At 43.7% G+C, this 25,840-nt stretch overlaps 1 protein-coding gene across 1 annotated transcript; it reads right to left on the bottom strand.

The window, feature by feature from the left end:
- Positions 1 to 396: 396 nt before the first annotated feature.
- Positions 397 to 17,715, bottom strand: LOC139407503 (uncharacterized). Its single transcript, XM_071151295.1, has 3 exons — positions 17,642 to 17,715; positions 10,598 to 11,231; positions 397 to 510 (listed from the first exon to the last, which is right to left on the bottom strand). Exons 1-3 carry the CDS (start codon positions 17,713 to 17,715, stop codon positions 397 to 399), a joined length of 822 nt encoding a protein of 273 aa, XP_071007396.1.
- Positions 17,716 to 25,840: the final 8,125 nt, after the last annotated feature.

Below are 25,840 nucleotides of genomic sequence, written 5' to 3'. Positions count from 1 at the left end.
TGTTTTTATAAGAAGAAATGAAGACAGTATGGTGGAATGTGGCAGAATAGAAATTATTGTTTTTGGTTTTTTACTTCCTGGTTACAGTAATCAGATTGGTAGCTAAAGGCCTAATTTGGATACAGTTGAGTTGATTAAAATCTTGATAAAATAACAATAAATCAGTAGGTAGAGATATCATTGAAGTATTCTCAACACACTGAGACAGGCCAGAGCTCAGAGCCATTCACTGAGGATGGAGTGGAGACAAGGAAAGGAAAGGAAAGGAGGATACCTAGTCAGTTGTACAACTGAAATGTGTCTTCCGCATTTAACCCAAAGAGCTGCACAGTGCCAGTTTACACTGTAACATAAGTAAATACTCAATGAATGTGAGGCCAGCTTCCAGGAAAAGCCTCAGCGAACAGAGCCCAGTGGAGATCTAATCTGAGCGTAGAGCAGAGACCCAAACAGTGGGGGACCGCAAGCAGGGCAGGCCACCCGGACGTGACGGCCAAACGCATCAGACACCTTTGGGTGACACCAAACCACAGGAGTTAAAGGAACCTGCGATCCACGGAGGGCGCAACGGAGGTTGCAGCTGTAACCCGCCGTTGAAATAACCCTGACCACACTGAGGGACAGACTTCAAATAACCCTCAACACACTGAGGGACAGGCTTCAAATAACCCTGACCACACTGAGGGACAGGCTTTAAATAACCCTGACCACACTGAGGGACAGGCTTCAATTAACCCTCACCACACTGAGGGACAGGCTTTAAATAACCCTGACCACACTGAGGGACAGGCTTCAAATAACCCTCACCACACTGACAGACAGGCTTCAAATAACCCTGACCACACTGAGTGACAGGCTTCAAATAACCCTCACTACACTGACAGACAGGCTTCAAATAACCCTGACCACACTGACCGACAGGCTTCAAATAACCCTGACCACACTGAGGGACAGGCTTCAAATAACCCTGACCACACTGAGGGACAGGCTTGAAATAACCCTGACCACACTGAGGGACAGGCTTCAAATAACCCTCACCACACTGAGGGACAGGCTTGAAATAACCCTGACCACACTGAGGGACAGGCTTCAAATAACCCTCACCACACTGAGGGAAAGGCTTGAAATAACTCTGACCACACTGAGGGACAGGCTTCAAATAACCCTCACCACACTGACAGACAGGCTTCAAATAACCCTGACCACACTGAGTGACAGGCTTCAAATAACTCTCACTACACTGACAGACAGGCTTCAAATAACCCTGACCACACTGAGGGACAGGCTTCAAATAACCCTCACCACACTGAAGGACAGGCTTGAAATAACCCTGACCACACTGAGGGACAGGCTTGAAATAACCCTGACCACACTGAGGGACAGGCTTCAAATAACCCTGACCACACTGAGCATCAGGCTTGAAATAACCCTGGCCACACTGAGGGACAGGCTTGAAATAACCCTGGCCACACTGAGGGACAGGCTTGAAATAACCCTGGCCACACTGAGGGCCAGGTTTGAAATAACCCTGGCCACACTGAGGGACAGGCTTGCATCCCAAATGGCACCATACAGTGCCATTTGTATTCACAACTCTTGACTTCTACAACATGTTGTTGTGTTACAGCCTGAATGTAAAATTGATCACATTTAGATGTTTTGTCACTGGCCTACACACAATTCCTTATAATGTCAAAGAGGAATTATGTTTTTATTTAATTTTAATTTTTACAAATTAATAAAAAATGAAAAGCTGAAATGTTTTGAGATAATAAATATTCAGCACCTATGTTATGGCAAACCTAAATAAGACCAGAAGTAAAAATGTGCTTAACAAGTCACATAATAAGATGCATGGACTCTGTGTGCAATAATAGTGTTCAACAGTGTTTTACTGACTACCTCCTCGCTGTACCCACACGTACGTTTAAATGTAAGGTCCCTCGGTCGAGCAGTGAATTTCAACCACAGATTCAACCACAAAGACAAGGGAGCTTTTCCAACGCCTTGCAAAGAAGTGCACCTATTGGTAGATGGATAATTTAAAAAATGCAGACATTGAATATCCCTTTGAACATGGTGAAGTTATTACAGTTTTTTACAATCACTTTGGCACTAATTTCAGAACCTTGATGTCATTTTTCAAAACTCTAGGCACAAAAACCACAACCAATGATCAAAATGCAAATTTTTCAAAACTCTTAACACTTTTTCCAATTGCTTGGATACAATACACATAAAGCTAAGATCATTTGTTCATTGAACTAAAATCACCTGTTCAAAATTAAACAACTTAACATCAAAGTATTACCATTTCAAAATGAAATTCACACATTACATCTGATGTGCCTATTCATTTCATTAAAATTATCTAACTATCAATTGATACAACTGCTCAAAATTATATGTAACTGTTGCATTACTCTTAATGCATAGTTTTATGGAAACTGACAAACAATATTCCATGTTAAGATCATGAAAGTTTCAGGATAACGAGATCTAGTGACACCAATTACCGTGGAACATGAACCAATTGGACTACATTATCTATGGATGTAATATTTCATCATCATTCTTTATCAGACACTGTTTCTATGGTCCATTGTACCACTTTCCCAGACCATGTTTTCAGATTTGACATTACTGTACACTCACCGGCCACTTCATAAGGTTCACCTATCTATCATTGGGTAGGACCCCCTTTTGCCTCCACAACAACCTGAATTATTCACGGTGTTATACGTTAAGAGATGCCCTTCTGCTCACCACTGTTTTAAACAGCTGTTATTTGAGCATTTGTGGCCTTTCTGTTAGCTTGAATAAGTCTAGACATTCTCCTCTGACCTCTCTCATTAACAAGGTGTTTTTGCCCACAGAACTGCCGCTCACTGAATGTGTTTTGTTTATCGCACCATTCTCTGTAAACTCTAGAGATTGTAGTGCATAAAAATCCCAGGAAGGCAGCTGTTTCTGAGATGCTGGAATCACCATGTGTGGCAGCAACAATCATACCACGGTCAAAGTTGCAAGCATGGTTTCAGGCCCGTCCACAATTTACCACCGTACTCTCCTTTCTTAAAACCCGATTGAGGAATTTTTCTCCACATGGAGGTGGAAGGTATATGATAGGCGCCATGGACGACGCATGCAATGACATCATGGCAGACCAGTGTCAGGCCTGGATTCGCCATGCCTGAAGATTCTTCCCAAGATGTTTGTCTAATGAAAACATCCATTGTGATGTGGATGAGAACCTATGGCCAAATCCACAAGACAGGGTTGAGGGAAATATACAAGTACAGTCGTTTTTTTCTTTTTTTGGAGCTAATTATTTTGGCTTTGATTAGAAACCTATGAGTTTATTGTATTTCATCAATACATTTCAGATGTTGTTCAATGATTCCACTGTGTCTGTTGTGTTTTCTTTACTAGTCCTTTTACAGTGATGTATTTACGTTTAGTAGTATAATGAAACATGTATCACATATTTTGTACTACAATATTTAATGATTGTACGAACAACTACACAGTGAAACTATCGGTATCTTGTGTGTGGGTGATCTAAATGAATGTTCCTATGGTATTTCATGATAAATTAATTATTTGAACCAATGATTCTGCAAGTGCAAGGTTTCTTTAAAGATATGAATGCACAATGCAATGTTTTGAACATTGGATAGCCTGTGATACAAGTTATGACCGTTTTGCGTTTTGTGTCTAGAGTTTTGAAAAATGACCACAAGATTCTGAAATTAGTGCCAAAGGAATTGTAAAAACTGTAATTACACATTAGATGGTGTATCATTAAACCCAGTCACTACAAAGACACAGGCGTCCTTCCTAACCCATTTGCCAGAAAGGAAAGAAACCGCTCAGGTATTTCATCATGAGGCAAATGGGGACTTTAAAACAGTTACAGAGTTCAATGGCTGTGGATGGATCAACAATGTTATAGTTACTCCATAATACTAACCTAACTGACAGAGTGAAAAGAAGGAAGCCTGTTCAGAATACAAATGTTCCAAAACAGTGCATCTTGTTGTGGCAAAGCAATGTGGCAAAGCAATTCACTTTTTGTCCTAAATACAAAGTGTTATGTTTGTGGCAAATCAAATACTGAGTACCACTCTCCATATTTTCAAGCATTATGGTGGCTGCATCATGTTATGGGTATGCTTGTAATAGTAGATAGGTGAGACATTTTTTTGGTTTGAATTTTGAATAAAACAACAAAATATCAAGGGGTATGAAGGAGTATGAATACTTTCTGAAGGTACTGTATACCCTATTTACCCACAAGGCTCTGGTCAAAATCAGTGCACTATGTAGGGAATAAAGTGCCATTTGGGACGCAGACCGAGGCACTTAGCTCTGCACACACCATCTCTATCTCCCCACGGCCTGCAGGGAGCTACACGACTATACATCACACTTTAAATACAAGACATAAAATAGTCTCAGAGCTCCATAGCTGCTGAGAGTTTCACAATGGATCCACATCCAGACCATATTTCAATATCAACAGGGTCTTAACTGGCATTAAAATACCCATATTCCCGCACAGGGAGAGGGGAAAACAGACGTTATTAATGGTTACTCTGCCAAATAAGATGGGGTGTTCAAAAGAAATGTAACCCACATAGTATTGTGTAAAGATTTCTTTTAACGTCAGTTTGCCACGCCATTCTCTTGGAAATAACTCAACTGAACTATATGAAGAAACTGCCACTTGCGATCGGTTAATAATTATAGGCTCTGACTTTAAGCCCGATTTTACAGCGTTTTGCAATGTTATTCCAATAAATATGAGCTTTTTTACTTACAGTATTTCATCATCAAAGCCATACCACAAACAATATTTATTTAACCTATAAAACACGTATGAATCTGTTCCATCAAATATAGATTTTGTAAACGTAAGACTATATTATCAATATACAAAAGCCATGTGTAGCAGGTAATAGAAGACTTGATGGGATAAGAGAAAAGCCTGAGGACTCATAGCGGGGATTCTATTTTAGGCTCCAACCTCTCCAAGTTCAAATCAGCCCAAAACCATCGGAAACAGAATTTGGATGCCTAAGTCTCCATCTATTTAAATTATCATATCCTGGAGCTCAAAACATAAGGTTTAACATGGGTCTCTGGTCTCTTGGAATTGTCACTTGTTTCTCTCTTTGTCCTTCTGGTCCAAATGTTCAGACTTTTTCCAAGCTGAACAAGACTCAGAGACAATTCAAAATGCCCTTAAAGTGACAAAGTCTGCCAACTGAGAATATCCTTTTTTCTCCCAGAAGTATGCTTCTTGTTTTGATGTTTTGAGACTAGAAATTAATAATTGTAAAGTTATGCAGTACTGTGGTTAGTGAAATTAATATCCTGCTGATATCACGTTTGAATATTTTTTATTTCACTTTTATTTAACCAGGTAGGCCAGTTGAGAACAACTTGTCATTTACAACTGCCACCTGGCAAAGATAAAGCAAAGCACTGCGACAGAAACAACAACACAGAATTGAAAAATATATGTACAGTGTGTGCAAATGTAGAAGATAAGATTAATCATTAAGACATATCACCCATTGGTCCTCAACTAGTGGTACTGCCCACATCTGTTCATTTAGAACTAGAGCTCTGAAACGGTCCTCACGAAGCTACACTACATAACGTGGTATTATACATAAAAGTTCAATGACCATTTCCAAACAAGGTGATTGTGGACGTTATAGATCACTTGGTCAGCTGCCCCATCACCCAGACATGGGTTCAAAAAGTATTTATATTCCTGTATATTCTATAGCCACGCTGAATTGAGCTTGTTTCGAGCAGTGGAACCAATGCAAAAGTGCCAACACTGAAAAGCACTCTCCACATGGCACCACACAGGCTGAACCAAACCAAATTTAAAATATGTCAAATACTATATGAACCCAGGTCTGTCCTCAACATGCATACACAAACTCTCAAGGGATGTCCAAGGATTCATTTTTCAGAATAAAAAGATGGGCAATTAGAGAAGGCAAAAAGCTTTCTCTCACACTAACGTCATTCATACTGACAGGAAAACAATAACAGTGTGGTTGCGTCACAAACAAGCGGAAATCACAAATGTGTTTGTTTGTGGAAAGCCACAATCTCAATATGTCACATCTTTACCGTCAGCGGCACTACACACCACATGTCCTTGACCTGCTGCTGTGGGGTTGCCAGTGTGAACATCTATGTACAGTTTACATGGAGAAACTACTGTATCCAAGTCTCAGCTCATCATTTCCTATAAAAACGTATTCCTTCCTATACCATCAACCATTTGGAACATGCTACAGTGACACACACACACACACACACACACACACACACACACACACACACACATACACACACACACACACACACACACACACACACACACACCCTTAAGCTAACCCTAATTCTAACCCTAACCCTAAACCTAACCACATAGCCTAAAATAGCCTTTGTCCTCATGGGGACCTGGGAAATGTCCCCACGAGGGAGAATTGTTCTTGTTTTACTATCCTCGTGGAGACTTTTGGGGATTTCCTGTACCCACGAGGATAGCAATATACACCAAATGAGAAAATGATACAGTAAACAGGAAACATGGGCGTAAGAACTCCAAATACATTCTGCCATTTCAGCTCTAGTCTGGCGTATGTCTGGGGGAATTGTCCTCTGTGCAATGGCATCTATTTCTGGGAAAGAATGAGAATCAAGCCAGAACTATATCGCAGCAGCAACATCAGTGTAAGATGAGTGACTGAGAAGCAAGCAAGAGCTCTATCGCAGCAGCAAGTGTAAGATTTGAAGAATAAAAAACACTCCATAAAATTTGGTAAATAGGATGATAAAGGATAAGGTAAGCACACAGCCTGTACCGGACAGTTTCACACGCCGTTGTCATGTGCTGCCTAGTCTGTTGGAAGGAGGTAGCCTAATGTTAGGGACAGAGAAATATAATGAATAGAAAGTCTCAACCAGAACGTTCTATTCATTCTATTTCTATGGGTTGGGAGGCTTTCGCAGCTTGCAAAAGTGGTCCGCCTGCCAGCTTTTGTCCCCTTTATTATCCATGCTTTGTGTCTTAGTGATGGCTTTTGCAAGTCTTGAATAGGCAACTATTTTCCGTTAAAATAATACCCTCATCAAGAGGGCTCATGCCCACACAGCCCTCTATGTGCCAGGCCAAGTTTTTTTGCATCAAGACAGCCTGTGGGGTGCTCGCCAATGAGCAGAATTGTAATTGTTATTTGGGAATCAACTGGTTGGCCATTCAAATAGGCTGGCTAAAGACAGTTTTCCAATGAAAGATGAGGCAAGAATAGAGGAGTGAGGGGATTCAGGAAAGTTTGTTATAAATGAGTCCTCTCCAAACTAAAGCTTTGAAAAATGTAGCCTTCTTGACAAATGTAGGAGGAGAGGAAAGAACCAAGAGACATAAGCCTACTCCTTGAGGAGGGGGGAACCTTGTGATATGAACAAAGGGAGAGATGGATCCTTTCGAGTCTCAGGGAGATTACACATTTTTACTGTCACAATACCTTATTAGCCTCTCCATGACCTTTGGGGATTGGCCTTTGACTTTTAGCCTGACACCGTTGGGCTTTACCCCCTTCGTGGGACACTGCGATGAGTCTTTTCAGGACTAGGCTACTAATGGTCTGACCGGGATGCCTCTCTTTCTGTGTGTGTGTGTTCACACCTTTGGGGGCATGATGGAGGGATAGGGGATGAGAAAGATAAGGAGGAGAGAGAAGGGTTTAATTAGAGACACAGGCACCACCGGTAAGCCACTCTCTGCCCATCCATAAAGAAAACAGGGGGAGGGGTGTCAGAGAGAGATGCAAAGTTTTATAACAAGAGGTCAGAAAAACTTTGTCCAGGAACACCGGCCTTTATCAAATCCAGTGGTAAATCGGCAGATTAGTCCATTCCATTGTTTTCAGGAAGTCCGCTCCCATCGGCCCAAAAGGCAGGAGATGGATTTAGGAACAGAGTGAGGGATCCAAGCCACTGGGCTAGAGCGAGACTGAGTTGGAGGGCTGTGTGTGTGTGTGTGTGTGTGTGTGTGTGTGTGTGTGTGTGTGTGTGTGTGTGTGTGTGTGTGTGTGTGTGTGTGTGTGTGTGTGTGTGCTCGCCTGTGTGTTTCAGGGGGATGACACGCTGAGGTAGAAGGTTCACGCTCATACACAGAGCTCTAACCAGAACATTCCAATGGTCACTTCTGACTTCCTGGCCACCAGGCTCAGCGTGGACAGATAGAGGGCCAGCTTCCCACTACGACCCCTCCATGGATAATATGGATCTTGGACACTGTCATCCCTCATGGTTTCATTAATACTTTTTTGACATTTGTAGCCCCGCCAATTTTGGTAAAAATATGAAATTCCTCCTTATGTAAACATCACACTATTCTTCCCAGAATGTAACACAACCAAAGTCATCATCCTTGGCGTATGATTTACATGTAAAGCCCAAAAGAAGTTGTGGACATTAACTTAAAATCAACATTTGCTTCTCAATTTGTTCAATAGCATGTTCTAGCAACCTAAACACTGCTTGCCTCCTAGGAGAAAAGCCAAGCATCCATAAAGCCTCTGTTTAGCCCTGGGCAGAACCATTGTTAGCTGGCTGTACCTGCTCCCTGTGTCGCCAGTACTCTGCTTTCCATTCAGATGAGGGAAATGGGGCATTGGGGTGATGACAGGGTGTGAGAATTACTAAGCAGTGCTGAAACTGGCCCGGTCCACTCCTTCTCCTCTAAAAGTAGACTTCTGTCAACTCCAGAACGAGCTCCGAGGAGAGACAACACATTAGCAACAGGGACACAAAAGCCCAATGATTTATTATAGCTTTCAGCAGAAATACCTGTCTTCAGGTGTTTCTCCGTCTGATGAGGAGTAGGATGAGAATGTTGGTGCTGAGAGACATGGTGGTATGAGACGACTCAGCCTGCTGTTGTTTTAGAAGAGCGTGGCTGGGTGCCCGTGGCAGTAGTGCATGCACAGGTGGGGAGGTAGGAGGGGGATGGGAGCGAGAGAGAAGGAGAGAGAAAGAGAGAGAGAGAGAGGAGAGATGGAGAAGTAGAGAGAGCGAGAGCTGCTGGAAGGGGGGTGACATGTCTCTCTCTCTTGTTTTCATAAACATCTCACATTTACAGCTCACCTCACATGCTGGTGGGTCTTGCCCCTGTCTGTTCTTCCTGATGTCTATCTTAACCTAAGCATGGAGCCTTCAACTTCTCTGAATCAGAGGTGAAAAACATGGAAATAAATATTGTTTTCATGTTAGGCAGTGAAATAATTGTGGTCACATTGTCTGACAAAATTTACACAAAGCCAAAGATGAATTCTGCATGGTAGTTTGTTCAGGCAGAGGATTGGAATGGGCACTCACTTAGACAATGGAGTGAGAACAATAATAATTTCCTGCATTTACTGATTAACATTCCTGCATTTAGCATCACTGCTTCTTTCACCATAGAGACACCTTCACTGGTCTGCTCCTAAATGTGTGCCTCTCTACTCAGTTGTGTAGCCTACTATACGGTGTATGAAAGTTCCCATACACACCATCAATTATGAATTGGCCTCCGTTGGGCCTTAACGTGCCATTCCGCCATGCTATGTGCCGAAGAAATTCCTAACCATGTCACGGCGCCAAGCCCGGTTCTGCAACCTCTAACAGAAATAACTCTTGGTTGCGGGCAACTCGCTGTGTTCTGTTTACCAACTAGTCTCAAGCCATTACAGTCAGGGAAGCATACATTTGAACTTCTGTTGCCACATGGAAAAACCACAATTTGTTTAATTTCCTCCTGTATGTAAACGAGTCAGGAAGCTTCAGGTAGGACAACAGGGAAGCAGACAAAAACCATTCTGCATTGTGGGATTGACCTCTGTTGATTGGTCAACCCTGCATGCTGTGTGGTGCATCACTTCCTTAATGAGTGTGGAAGACCAGAGACAGCAGAACCTTGTGTGAGTATGAAACCCAGCAACACAGAACACAGAACAAACAGCAGCAAACAATGAACTAGCATGCAGGTTTATTAAATGGATCTGAGATTTGTTTGGGTTTGGCTCTGACACCATGTGATTAATTTGTTTTGTCTGTGTCTGTGTGTTTGTCAGGGGTGATTTCACCTAGTTCTGGAGATGGGGGATTTAAATTCTTATTTACCAAAAATAGACTTTTAGGTTTTGAGCTCAATGAAGTGCTTCTGCAAGAAAAAGAACCGGTGTCACGCTCGTCAAAATGATTGGACCAAGGCGCAGCGTGCGTAGAGTTCCACATATTTTAATAAACCGAAACTCACCAAACAAGCACAAACGAAACTTGAAGCTACTGGTGTGCACACAGGCAACTATCTGTAGACAAGATCCCACAAATCACAATGGGGAAATGGCTACCTAAATATGATCCCCAATCAGAGACGACGATAAACAGCTTTCTCTGATTGGGAACCATGCCAGGCCAACATAAACCATTAATCACCTAGATGACCCATCCTAGTCACTATCACGCCCCAACCAACATAGAGAATAAACAGCTCTCTATGGTCAGGACGTGACAGTACCCTCCCCCCAAAGGTGCGGACTCCGACCGCTAAACCTGACTCAATAGGCGAGGGTCCGGCTGGACCGTGGATCCTCGCCAGAGGAACCGGACCGTGGGTCTTCGCCGGAGGAACCAAACCGTGGATCGTCGCAGGAGGCTCTGGACTGAGAACCCCTGTCTCAGGAGGTTCCGGACCGCAGACCGTCTCAGGAGGTTCCGGACTGTGGACTGTCTCAGGAGGTTCCAGACTGTGAAACGTTGCCGGAGGTTCTGGACTGTGAAACGTCGCCGGAGGTTCCGGACTGGGAACTGTCGCCGGAAGCTCTGGACTGTGGAGGCGCACTGGAGGCCTGATGCATGGGACCGGTACAGGTGGCACCAAGCTGATGACACGCACCTCACTGTGAGTGCTGGGAAGAGGCACAGGACATACTGGACTGTGGAGGCGCACTGGAGGCCTGATGCGTGGGACCGGTACAGGTGGCACCGGGCTGATGACACGCACCTCAGGGCGAGTGTAGGGAAGAGGCACAATACGTACTGGACTGTGGAGGCGCACTGGAGGCCTGATGCATGGGACCGGTACAGGTGGCACCGGGCTGATGACACGCACCTCAGGGAGAGTGTGAGGAGCAGGAACAGGACACACCTGACTGGGAAAGCGCACTTGAGGGAGAGTGCGAGGAGTTGGCACAGGATGCAGTGGGTTGTGAAGGTGCACTGGAAACCTGGTGTGTATAGCCGGCATCAATTGTTCTTTAACACACTTAGGACGAATGCAGGGAGCTGACTCAGGTGGCACCAAACTGACAACACGTTATTTTATTCCAAATCCGTGCATCCTCCACCAACTCAACAACTCTCCCATTTCTCCTCCAAATTCTCCTTCTTCTCCCAGACTGGCTCTGATTCACTCCTCGGCTCCGCCGACTGCTCCATGTGCCTCCCCAAAAACATTTCTTGGGGTCTCTGTGGCCTACCTCCCTGACTTCGTCGCTGTCCCTCCTTCGCTGCTTCCGCCTGCTTCCATGGCAGGCTCTTCTCTCCTGCTATAATGTCATCCCAAGTCCAGGATGTTCTCTCCCTAATCTCCTCCACAGACCAGGATGCCATTATCTCCCGGGCTTGGTCCGTTGTTGGTGGGATCTTCTGTCACGATCGTCATAATGATTGGACCAAGGCGCAGCGTGCGTAGAGTTCCACATATTTTAATAAACCAAAACTCACCAAACAAAACAAACAAGCACAAACGAAACGTGAAGCTACTGGTGTGCACATAAGATCACACAAATCACAATGGGGAAATGGCTACCGACGATAAACAGCTTTCTCTGATTGGGAACCATACCAGGCCAACATAACAGGTCCAATATAAAACATAGGCTCCCGCTATGCCAAAGCGAGATTGTGTATTTTTTGTGAAAAAAATATTAGATTTTTAACATTCGTATTCTTTAAAATAAGATTATGTAATGACTACTCTTACTTAAGCAATAAGGCACAAGAGGCAGGGCTATTTCATGAATATAGTCACAGGTAAATGGCGTTGTTCGGCCCGACGTGATAGTGGATGGCCAGTCAACCCGTTTACCTGTGACTGCATAGCCGCAGGAAGTAGGGGTGCTGAGGGTGCACTTGGCCTTTACTTGTTCTGTATTAGCGGACCAATATAACCGTCTGTAGCGCGGGCAAAAAAATATACATTTCCGACCCTGGAATGCCAGTTCACTAGCTGCATTTTAATTTGTTAGAGTTTTTTTTCTATTGCCATTTACTTGGATATGTCCATGATAATGCCGTTGATGTGTGATTTCAACTGACTTGTGGTCTCGTATTTTCTGGGCACCCTTCACTCTGTGTGGTACTGCAGAGATCGAAATTCAAAAGTGAAACATTGTTTTCGAGGTCAGACTGGCAGACAGCAAGGCTTATATTAACCCCTGCTGTAACAAACTAAATGCTAGGCTGGAAGAAAGGAGAAATGATGTGCGAGTTGAGATAAATACAAGAGATGATTGGGACAGCAACATGAACATGATATTCTTATGGAGATGCAGTGATCATTTTGAGATGGAACTGTTAGCAGGCGTACAGTAGGTATGTCTGTGATGGCCAATACAACATGGCCTGGGATGCTGCTCATCCAATCAGCATCCAGAATCCAAACAACCAGTTGTATAATGCTAATGCTGGAACTCTACTCCCTCACCTGGTCCTGAAGTGGGATAGGTTTGTCTCGTGGCATAATATTACACATGTTCATCCACTTTTGGTTTTAATTTCACACAATTCCTACCCGTGTCATGACAGGTTTAAACCTTTCTTGCTAAAAATGTCATTGGCAACCCAAAGGAAAAGCAAATACTGAACTAAAACCGTAAAATATAAATCATTTTCCACTCTACTAACAGGACCACACACTCACACTCTCTCTCACTCTGGCTCTCACACACCCATGAATGCACACACACACACAGATTGACCTTCATAGCCACATTCTGAATCTCCTACTGTAGGATTGTAGGTTTAATCTCTGTGGTCCTGGTAGGTGAAGCATGAGGGCACTGTGCTGTACTGTATTTACCCCCGTTTCCCCATTGCATTGTGCTCTCCTCACCACTCTCCATCATCCTTACCTTAGTCAAATATTACTGATTTCAAAGGCAAGTTGCTTTATGAAAATACGTTTTTCCACATCATATAATATCATACTGCACAAATATACAGTTCATTGTGGTACGGCCTAAGGAATGTCTGCCTTACCCGGAGGTTAAGAGAGCATCTCCATTCCTGTCACAGAGGCACAGAGAGACATAGGCTAACAACCGCAACGGAGAGGGAACGTAGAGTAGCACGATCCAAGGTCCATTTCTGCACATTTTCTTGGCCGGGCTCCATGGGGGCTGAAGTGGAGGGTGGAGGTTAGGGTCAGGAGGGGTGCTTCACAAGGCCAGCCCAAGGCCAGGATGAGCTGGCATGGGATCCAGGTAAATTATACTCTCCCTCTCCGTCATTATGAATGAAATCAGTTGAGCCAGCAGAAACGTGCTGCTGTAAACTAAGGGAGTGTTTATCGAGAGAGTCATCTCTGAAGTTAGAATGGCGTATTTGACATCTCCATGTCTTTGATTCATTTTCAAAGCAAAGAAAATCCATCTCTATTAATGGATGGTAAGTGGTCACTTAAACGGTTTAGAGATACATTGTGCACCCAGGTACAGGAGGCCTCAATCGGGGAGGGGGGATTGTTATTGCGATAACAATTGCTATAAACTAAAAATAAAAATGTGCAAAGAGGCCTGAAATGCAAGTCGTGAAATACTGCTTTAAAACATTTGACTATTTCCCTTTCAATATGATTGGAGGGCCCCACCTTTCCCAATAGCCACCAAACTGAACTGTAATTACTACTAAAACCCTCAAACTTAACTCTGGACCTCGAAGCCTGTTCCACCTCGTTTTTTCATTGTTACCCTCTAATCAGGGACTGATTTAGACCTGTGACACCAGGTGGGTGCAGTTAATTATCAGGTAGAAGAGAGAACCAGCAGGCTCCGGACCTCATAGGGTAAGAATACCCCTGGTCTAGCTCCTTGCATGCAGCCAGCACTGGATCAGCTTGCACATCTTCAGCATGCATTCCTGAAGCCCTGCCCAGTGCAAAGGTCTGTTTACACTGCCATAATAACACAATTGTTACAATGGCCCGTTTGAAATATGAAACGAAATATGAGAGGTACGGAATCCACTCTGATATGCTTGGTTTCATAGAGGAAGGAATCAGCTGTCTTGCTTTGTTTACCATAGGCATACAAAGAAAATCATAAATCGGACAAATGTACATTTTTCCTCCAATCTATGGGCATATAATGACCCGGTGTGGTTTCTTGCCACGTAATGACCTGGTGTGGTTTCTTGCCACGTAATGACCCGGTGTGGTTTCTTGCCACGTAATGACCCGGTGTGGTTTCTTGCCATATAATGACCCGGTGTGGTTTCTTGCCATATAATGACCCGGTGTGGTTTCTTGCCATATAATGACCCGGTGTGGTTTCTAGCCATATAATGACCCGGTGTGGTTTCTAGCCATATAATGACCCGGTGTGGTTTCTAGCCATATAATGACCCGGTGTGGTTTCTAGCCATATGTGACCCGATTCAGGAAACTAGGCGTATGTTGCAAGGCACAACTTCACAGGGGTGCCATTTGAACATAAAAAATATATTTTTTTATCAAAATGTGTTTTTGGGCAGAAATGGCTTCTCGAACATGTAAACTTTTATGTGCCTTAATAACAAACGTGCATGCCATCTGTAAATACGAATAAAACTGTTAAATTATGAGCTTTGTTATGAGAAAAGTGAAAAAAGTCCTTCCCATTAGCCATGATTGGCTGAGATAATGAGTGGGCTGGACAAGCCGAGAGATGAGTTTGGACTGGTCTGCCATATAGAAGGTTTCTGTCTATTTGAGCTTGTCAGTCTGTGTTGGTAATCCTGTCGAACCTGGCTTTTTTATGTATTGTGTAGTGGAGCTGCGTACGTGTTGCTCTCTACTTTCTGGAGGATCAAGTTGAAGTTGAAGATCAAGTGAAGTCTCTGGATTACATCTTCAAACTAATGGCATTCCTGACAGGGAGATGCGTCCATCATGCATGATGATGTATAAAGGTAAGATAGTCTAGCGTTAGCTAGCAACATTTTCAGATTATTACACATTTCTAATTTTGACAGAAAGTGGTTTAATTTCAAGCTAAAGTGTACTGTTAGCTAGCTAGCTAACACTAGCTGCCTTTTGGATATCTTTGAATATTGCTATCTGAGATATGTTGAATTTGGTATGTGTAGGTTACAATAATATTTCCTATGGATTCTGAGGATTTAAGACCTTGGAAGACCTTGAAGTATCATATAGAACCTCCTAGCGCTCTATAGAAGAGACAGCACACGCATGCTTACATCTCTCTTCAACCAACTGGTACATAACTAACCAAAACCCACACAACTGGAGCACAGTGTGTATAAGACATGGGAAAAACCTAAATAGTAAATAAATATGCAATAAAAATAAGTATGTCCATTAAGAGGTATGGGGTGTATTTCTGTCTCCTTCTCATAGGAGAACTCTGTTGAAGAACCTCCTAGTGTAGTCCTGTGCAGCTGGACTCCTCTCAGTGAATACTTCAATAAAGGTTTTTTTAAAAGATGACAAGAATAGACTTGAAAGGGGTCTTAAACATAAACACTTACAACAGGGAGATGTGGAAAACTAGGATTCCAGGTGTCATCTGTAGCGAAGAAGCAAGGTTTCCAGTGAATAGGATCCCACAGTGCAGGGTTGGAAGAAGCAGCAAAAACAAAAAAACATAATGGGGGATGGGTGACTTATTGAGTCACCCATCCAGTACTTCAGTTATAACAACAACAACCAAAACAACTGCCTATTGTACAAAATGTAACTATTGCTGCGTTTTTCCACTAATTTGTATATTCACTAATCACATCAGATCTTTTCACATCAGATTTTTTTTCAGAGCTGATCTGATTTTCCAAATACCAATTAGTGAAAAAAGATCAGAATTGGGCTGCCTGTGTAAACGCAGCCTGTGCTAGACCTATATCGTAGTCATCAACAGCTAAACCAAGCCCATGCATGTGAGACACACAAAAGACCAAAGCGTGCCAATAAGCAGTCATCATGTTATAGGAAACCATTTCATTAGACTGTTTGCTCACAATGGAATGAGTCGAATGACACTCCAGGAGCCAGTGGTTTCTGGGCTGTGGCTGGTGGCTGGGGATAAACTGCAGTCAGGCCCTGTGACTGGGGACACTCTGCAGTCAGTCTGGCCCATGGACATGTCACACATCTCTCCAGCTGGGTCCCTGGTAGAGGAGGAACAGTGTGTCCAGAACCTGGCCTCCTAGGGGCTGATAAGGGAAACGTCCTGGGGTCAGGCACTATGACCCACTGACTGGCCTTGTCCTCCAGAACGAAGGATCTACGTTTGTTTTCCCTGAGGAAACTGTGGCTTTGGGTTCTGTTTAGCTCACTAACCCACCACCCACTCCTCTCATTTGTATTACAATGGAAGTCCGGCTGGGGTGTGTGTACGCAGTGCATGATGTAGTTTTGCATTCAACAACACGTAGTGAACAGCAGAAAACCTGTTTCACCCTGAGCTGGAGATTAGGTTTGGCCCACACAGATGTCAGCTGGGTAGCTAGCCTAGTTAAATAAAGGTTAAATAAAATACAAAATTAAAAGTTTAGCCGTTGGATGGAAGTTCTTCTGACTCACATCAATGGCTTTAGAGTTCTATGACGTAGTGTCTTTGTCAAAGAGGGTCAATGTTTTAGACCAAATAATGGAACTAGGGGGCGAATCTCCCCATTGACAGTATCTAGACAAATGTATTTGTATTTATGTCACTAGGCAAGTCAGTTAAGAACAAATTATTATTTACAATGACGGTCTATCCCAGCCAAACCCTAACCCGGACACCAAACCCTAACCCAGACGACACTGGGCCAGTTGTGCGCCGCCCTATGGGACTCCTAATCACAGCCAGTTGTGTGTGATACAGCCTGGAATCAAACCAGGGTCTGTAGTGACACCTCTAGCACTGAGATGCAGTGCCTTAGACCGCTTTGCCACTTGGGAGACCAACGTATGTGTCACGTGTTTCTTGTTTTGTTTTATTTTATGTTGCGTTTATTTATTAAAACACTCACTCCCTGAACTTGCTTGCTGACTCTCAACTCACATCGTTACAGAATACCGCCTCACCAAAGGGAAGCATCGGGGGGGGGTATTTTATTTTTTTGTGTTGGAGGTGATGTCGGGTCCGGGTGTCCGACCCGGAGCTACCTAGGAGGCCTCAGCCGGTTTGTTGGGTTCCCCTGACTCAGCTGGCTCGACAGGATGCCATGCCTCAGCGGGCTCGATAGGCTCTCATGCCTCAGCTGGCTCGATAGGCACCTATGCCTCAGCTGGTGAACAGGTTCCCATGCCTCGACCAAGGCAACCGGGGAGGTCTCAGCCGGCTCATCAGGCACTCACGCCTCAGCTGGTTCGTCAGGTTTCTGCACCTCAGCAGAGGTGACCGGTCCACTCCTGATCCCCGGGATCGTCATTTTGGTTGGCATCCTGCAGCTAGAGCCGTGCGTCACGGAGGGGGTACTGTCACGTGTGCTCACTCTCCCTGGCATGTAGGTCCCCAAGTCTGTTTGTTATGGCGCACAGCTGTCACCATCGTTACGCGCACCTGCGCATCATCAGACTCACCTGGACTCCATCACTTCCCTGATTACCTTCCCTATATATGTCCCTCCCTTTGGTTCCTTCCCCAGGTGTTGTTTCTGTTCCAGTGTTAAGTCTGTGCATTGTTATTGTTTTGTTTCATGTTGCGTTTATTTATTAAAACATTCACTCCCTGAACGTGCTTCCCGACTATCAGCTCACATCGTTACAGTATGGTAAAATAGTGTTTGAGTCTGACTTTAAGTCGCTGTTTTAAATGTTTTCCTCTAGGACATAGCGTTCATGAATGAAAATACAGCATTTACCGTGTAAATTGAACACTATGATTCTGAGAAAAGGGTCAGTGTTCTTCTCTTAACAAGCTGTGGCAAGCAAACGCAGTGCAGTAATCGTCAACCACTGAAAAATAATAAAAATAACAATTTTCATCCTTCATAAACGATATCATGGAAAGTAAGTCGGCTGAACCCTTTAGCTACAAGCAGGGATTGTTAGAGAGAGGACTCAATTCATGAGGCTATAAAAGGAGAAAATTCTGGTTTATTTTTCTAAGTCAGTTGCTTGCAACATAGAGCTCATAAAAACAACATAAAATACAATGACAGTAGAACATAATTCAGAAACTGTCAGAAAATACTTTGACTTGGTCGTCCCCATTAACATAATTCCCTAAATGTGCTGGTTGTGAGCTAATAGGGCAGAGGACTGGTCCAGAATACTGACTGGACATTGGCTGTAATGGTCAGTAATAGCTGGTGGTTTGGCTGAGTCTACTCGTCGTTACCCAGCTCTTCCTGTCCACACACACTCTGTATAGTGAAGGCTTCCTTACTGTGCTGAAAAGAGCTCACCATTCACCTCACTGCTATGTGAGGTTTCTCTCTCTCCCTCTCTGTCTCTTTCTCTCCCTCTCTTTCTTTCTCCCTTTCTCTCTCTTCTCTGACCTTCCCAGGCCGGCCTAGCTGTGTCTTTATATTTAAGGCATTGAGGCTACATCTGAAACAAAAGCTAAATTATGGGTATGGCTTGGCTCTTGGAGAGCGCAGTGACCCCGGCGTGTGGTTTCCTCAGGCCAGACCAGAGAGAGGTGAGGTGGGGAGAAGAATTTGCATGAATCTAACTGTGTATTTGAAGAAATCCTGACCGCAGCTAATTTGAATGTGTCATTAGCAGGAGGGGGAGATCTAAACTTGGGCTGGCGGACGACGGAGCGAAAACCACATATTCTTGAAGACACCACTTGTTTTCCCTGGGTTGTTGGGAGATTTTAGGGGGAGCAGCATGGGTCCGACGGCCTCAGGGGTAAGCACTGTACTTGTCACCTCATCAATAACAACCCTCCCCTTCGTCAAGGCATGAAGCTATTGTGTTCTAACCCAATAGGTTGGAGCTCACACAACCGTTGTTGCTTCTGGCTCGAAGGCCTGTGCACTGATGGGCTAGACGATAGTCAGGCAGCACATTATCTTAAGCCAAGCTGAGGTACAGTAAATGTATTTTGTCTGAGGCACACAAGACAACAAGTCAATCAAACCACAAGTCACGTCTTCATGAAAAAGTGGAATGCAGATCATCTGCTAATATTCAGGTTATTGTAAATGTCAATGGCATCCTGACAAACTTGCTACTTTGCTTGACAACAGTCAGGGAACTGTTACGTGTCAACACTGCCACCACAAGGGTACATACTGTGTGCTTCAATGTGCATGAGATGATGTCCCTTTTATTTGACTAAATGCATAGAGACACAGAGAGAAAGGGAAGCAGGGTCAGCTAGAGAAATTAAAGGAGAAGACATGGATGGGACAAAAAAAATATGGACGACTCCAAAGTAAAACAATCAGTGATGAAGGCTCAGTAGTCTCTTCCTTTGTCTCTGAGCGTTTCCTCCTGTCGCGTTGCTGTCCTACTCTATTTAGACCTGGTGGGTGACCACCGCACAAGTACACCATGTATCATTGCTGAAGCAGAGTGTCTACGTTCCAAATGGCACCCTATTCCCTACATAGTGCGCTCCTTTTGACTAGAGCCCTTTGGTCACTGGTCTAACGTAGTGCACCATCAAATGAACAGGGTACCATTTGGGATGCAGAGAGTGAAATTCCTGCCAGAGCAGCAGCCCTCTGCATGTTTACCTCTCACAGAGTCTCCTCACCAGTTGTGGCAGGCACAGCACCCGGCCCCGGCATATGGTGATTGTATGATCCAGTATTAAAAAACACAATTATAACCCCATATAAGACAACCATGTTTATGGACAAATGTTGGAAGTTTAGATCCTCTAAAGGAAAAACTTACAGCATGCTAAATTGAAAGCCGATGCCCAGATCGGACCGTTTTCAGAGGACAAACCTCACCAGTGGTGCATGCCTTCTGGTTAAGACTTGTTTGATCCAGTGAGAACTCGAGGCTGTACTGTAACAGTTTGGCCATTAACTTCTCAGCCGACGGTTAGCCTCCAGTACAGTATCAGGCCCTGTATTTGTGCAGTATGTGATTATGAGCTGTGCTTACTGTATGTGGATTGTATGTATGTATCCATTGTCGAGATTGTCTTGTTTTGGTCACACTTGTAAGCACCACAGAAGAACCACGGTCTGGTACTTCTGACGACAATGTAAGATAACTGTATTTCATTGACACATAACGTTAAGTGAGGCTCTGACTTCAAATGTCTCAAACACAATACACTTAATCCTCTTTCTTTTGTCATAGGGGCGGGTATTGCTCAGTAAATTCCACAAAATGTCATGTTCACTTGTCCCCCGAGCATCATGGTGCCACAACTCATTCAAAATCCGGGAAAGTAGACAGCTAATTATCAAAGGGCAAGACGAGAGTTCTTACATCTTACATCCACGTCTGGGTTGAGGGGAACCAACGAAAAGCCACAACGTTGCTGGAATCATGTTTAAGCCATTACAGTTACACAATGAAGACCCTCACTGCTCCTAGCTGGTCTTATAGGATAAATCTATCATTGTAGTTCTGAGTGAGTGCTGATGGTGGGTGGGCTGGGTGAAGGCTGGGTGACATAACTCTTGGAGTTGTGCTGCTATTGCCTCATCTGCCGGCCTCCAGACGAATGGCACATCCTGAGACGAAGCTGTAGAAACCACAATGGCCACTTAAAAGCTGGCCAACCAAAAGCATTGTTTTCTAAAAATTCACAAGGTGTCTTAGACCAGTTCTCCTCTCCCTCTCCTGCAATTACTAGTACCACACACATTTCAATTGAAAATACATCCATAGAGTGCTGAAATCATCCACTAGTAGATCTATTGGTAAACCAGTCATGATTGCCAATATGCACTTTTTCAAATGATGGGTTTTGTTAAATCTACTACCTACTTCTGCTATAAAATTACCAATGTTCCCCAAGCTGAGATCTATGGTTGACCAGTGGAAAGGTTGTAGATGCTGTGATTTCTGTCTTGTAAAACATGGCTGTAAGAATACCTTACTGTAAGACCTCCATAGGTTATTATGAGCTACAGGATCTGGAACATGTAGCCACGGTACCGCTGGCTGAACTGTCTGTATTGTCAGGAAGACACAACCGGAGTGACCACTGGCTATATACAGCTGTATAACCAGACCACTGGCTATATAAAGCTGTATAACCAGACCACTGGCTATATAAAACTGTATAACCAGACCACTGGCTATATAAAGCTGTATAACCAGACCACTGGCTATATAAAGCTGTATAACCAGACCACTGGCTATATAAAACTGTATAACCAGACCACTGCCTATATAAAGCTGTATAACCAGACCACTGGCTATATAAAGCTGTAGAACCAGACCACTGGCTATATAAAACTGTATAACCAGACCAGTGGCTATATAAAACTGTATAACCAGACCACTGGCTATATAAAGCTGTAGAACCAGACCACTGGCTATATAAAGCTGTATAACCAGACCACTGGCTATATAAAACTGTATAACCAGACCACTGGCTATATAAAGCTGTATAACCAGACCACTGGCTATATAAAGCTGTATAACCAGACCACTGGCTATATAAAACTGTATAACCAGACCACTGCCTATATAAAGCTGTATAACCAGACCACTGGCTATATAAAGCTGTAGAACCAGACCACTGCCTATATAAAGCTGTATAACCAGACCACTGCCTATATACAACTGTATAACCAGACCACTGGCTATATAAAGCTGTATAACCAGACCACTGCCTATATAAAGCTGTATAACCAGACCACTGGCTATATAAAGCTGTAGAACCAGACCACTGGCTATATAAAGCTGTATAACAAGACCACTGGCTATATAAAGCTGTATAACCAGACCAGTGGCTATATAAAGCTGTATAACCAGACCACTGGCTATATAAAACTGTATAACCAGACCAGTGGCTATATAAAACTGTATAACCAGACCAGTGGCTATATAAAGCTGTATAACCAGACCAGTGGCTATATAAAGCTGTATAACCAGACCACTGGCTATATAAAGCTGTATAACCAGACCACTGGCTATATAAAACTGTATAACCAGACCACTGGCTATAAAAACTGTATAACCAGACCACTGGCTATATAAAACTGTATAACCAGACCACATATGGGCGGCAGGTAGCCTAGTGGTTAGCCTTGGACCTGTAACCGTAAGGTTGCTAGATCGAATCCCCGAGCTGACATGGTAAAAATCTGCCGTTCTGCCCCTGAACAAGGCAGTTAACTGTTCCTAGGCTGTCATTGTAAAATAAGAATTTGTTCATAACTGACTTGCCTGGTTAAATAGAACAATTTAAATAAAGCTGTATAACCAAACCAGTTGCCATATAATGCTGTATAACCAAACCTGTGGCCATATTAAGCTGTGTATCCAAACCAGTGGCCATATAAAGCTGTATAACCAAACCAGTGGCTATATAAAGCTGTATGAGCAAACCAATGGTCATGTGACCAGTGTCTTCCCACACTCAGTGCACTGGTCAGAACGTGCCTGGTGCTGTGTGTGGTCCTTTGGTGCTCCCAGGACGGTGCAGTTGTCCAATGGAAACCAGTGGCCAAATACACAACGTACACAGATATGTAATAACACCTTCTCAAGTTCAGAAATAATATTTTGAGGAGTATATAGACACACTACAATACATCAACATTTTAATTTAAAGTTTGTACCTGTTTCCATGTCCTTGTTAGAACAGTAATGTTGCTAGTGTAGTCGTATGTAATAACACCAATGCACATTATTTACGACATAGCAATTGCTAGGATATGACAAGTTTGTTAGATAACCCTTAAATAGATACTCGATTAATGTCTTTCACCGATGTTAAATATGTCTTATAAACTTTTATTACTAGTTGTATTGCTACAATGAAAAATTTGAAATAATAAAGCACTCAATGTTATGGATGGTTTTGCTGTTTTCTAGTATGAAACCCAGGAGAGTTTTGCAGGGGATCTGCCTCTAGTCATTGTCTCAGAGGAGAGGAGGAGAGGGCAAGGTACGGGTTGTTTCATCTTGTGCGTTCTCCAACCCTGCGACGCACAGCGAGTCTGCTTTTAATTGTGGTGTAGAAAACATCAATGAGACTCATTCTATTCTTAATTTTGTCCCCACAGACAGACACAAAACGGGTACAGTAGTTTGTGCAGACTGCATTTTCCACGAGAAACCAGACACGAGATGAAAAAAGCTATGTACAATGTCATCACACAGGCATTTGAGAAATACCAAAAAGTCTGAGTTTTATAAAAAAAAACACATCTGTGAGCACAAACAAATGTGGAGCACAAACATGCCTTTTAAATGGAGATGGCAGATGTCTCCGGTGGGTCGTTAGGTGGTGCATCCAAGCCAGGCTCAGCCAGGAGGCCAGGGAGTGGGTCTGCTGTGGAAAACAAATCTGTGTCTGGAGCGACCACGACCCTTCATCTCTGTCGCTGCGTCTCACAGACTGGGTCTGGGGTTGGAACCCACAAGACTCAAACAGAAATCACTTGGGTTTTGGGGGGGATGTTGTTTACCCAGTTCATCATGGTTGTTGTGTTTGTCTGCCGCTGTCTGAGTTGTAGACACCCAAGGAGGAGTTTCTGGTGACTTTGAAAGTAAGGCCCCTGTAGAACCCAACCTGTAATCCCAAATTTATTCAAATGAACCAGGAGTAGATGGGAAAGTGCATTCATTATGAAAAGGAATAAACAAGGAAAACAACTTCAGGAAGTAACTTCATCATGATCTAGGCCTAGTAGCTTAAAGAACCACAGTGGCTTGAGGAATTTCCCTGGGCGTAATGGATATAGGCTATAAGTAAGAAAATAAAGTCAGTTGGTTTCGGACTGTTGTGCTTAATTCAGCCAGAGGGGTGAAAGAAAGGATCCAAGTCTGCCTTGAAGTTCCGGGCTCGCCGTGGTAACGTCGTGGTAATAGGATCTCCTGTTTAATCGTTTACTGCAGCGGGGGAACTGAGCGAGCGGTTTCCATTCTCCAGCACTGCTGGTAAACGTTTGTCCCAGTGACCACAACAAAGGAAAGACAAGTTGGGTGGGGGGCCCGGCCCAGCGTTGCCCCCAGTGTGACTGTGGATAGGGGCTCAGGGTTCCCCCCAGTGTGACTGTAGATAGGGGCCCAGAGTTCCCCCAAGTGTGACTGTGGATAGGGGCCCAGAGTTTCCCCCAGTGTGACTGTGAATTGGGGCCCAGAGTTCACCCAGTATGGATGGGGATCTCAGGAGATGATGGTTCATTGGGTCCCACAGAGTTCAATAAACCCTTGCTACCCACAACCCTTCACCCCTATGAACTATCCTAGTTTAGACTAGACATCCCTCGGCCCGCTACAAACCAAGCCCTGGCCTCTGGGTAGTGTTCTAACATACTAGTAGTCTGGTGGTTATAATGTCTGAGGACTTCCCAGGTTTCACCAAGTTTACAAGCTTAGGCCATAATGTTAGCTATTTTGATGGTCAGATTGACGTCGACAGGTATTCCACACAATTCATTGTCGTCTCTCTAAAACATACTCTTACATTGTTGAAAGAGATAAAGTGTTTTGTTTATGTGGCCTGAAAAGGATAGAGCAAAAAAGGATCAGTACATTCAATCACGCTGGCAGCAGCATTCATGCTCCCCACTTCAATGCTACTAAAGATTATAAGAGCCATTTCCTTCCCTTTGTTCTCACAACGAACAAACAGCTCAGCTCAGAACACTGTGACATATATTTCATCATGAACCGGCAATGGAGGCCACTGCACACTTGAGGTAGGAAACTTTGTTCCTTTGTTGAAAGGTGGTGTGTAGGGGGATCGGGGTGAGGCTGAGCTATTAGAGTCCCTAAATCAACAGGGGGGTTAGAATCCCCAGATGGACCGACGGATGGCAGCCAACGTTTGGGTGATGGAGTGGCATGGACTGCACCGTTCCCTGGCCGGCGGCCACCTTTTGACTGTAAAGGTTAACCATTAACCACGCTCACTTTGTGCAAACTGATACCAAAACAAAAACATATTGATGGATTTCCCTTGCTCCCATTATGAACAAAGAACAGACAGGCATGCTTTTCAAAAGCAAATGTGGCGCATTAATAATTATGCAGCAATAGTGGGCCATGTTTTTGTTTTCAGCTATTGTGCAGAAATTCCTCATGCCTATTTGCCAACTTCAAAGGCCCTGCATTCATTAATATCAGAGACGACCTCATCCTCTGTCTCTGTGTGGTTGCCGAGGAGCTTAATAAAGACATTCTGATGCACGGAGTGAAACTAAATGTTAAGCAGTCAAAGATCTAACAATTGCAAAAGAAAAGATGGAGCGATGGGAACTCTGACTGTCATTAATGCTAAATATTTTGTTTCTGACGCCCTAAAACCCTTCCCCTAGGGATATTACTGTTGATGCCTGTGAACTATTGAGTAACCCTTTGAGTCTTGATTCAGAAAATGAGGGTCTATTAGGGTGTATACTGAGACAGTGGTTTGGAACAATAGCATACAGATGTGTTGTTATGATCAGAAAC

The sequence above is a fragment of the Oncorhynchus clarkii genome, chromosome 4 (genome assembly GCF_045791955.1).
Source record: "Oncorhynchus clarkii lewisi isolate Uvic-CL-2024 chromosome 4, UVic_Ocla_1.0, whole genome shotgun sequence".
Lineage (NCBI taxonomy): Eukaryota > Metazoa > Chordata > Actinopteri > Salmoniformes > Salmonidae > Oncorhynchus > Oncorhynchus clarkii.
This window is presented reverse-complemented; position numbering and strand designations above follow the sequence as displayed.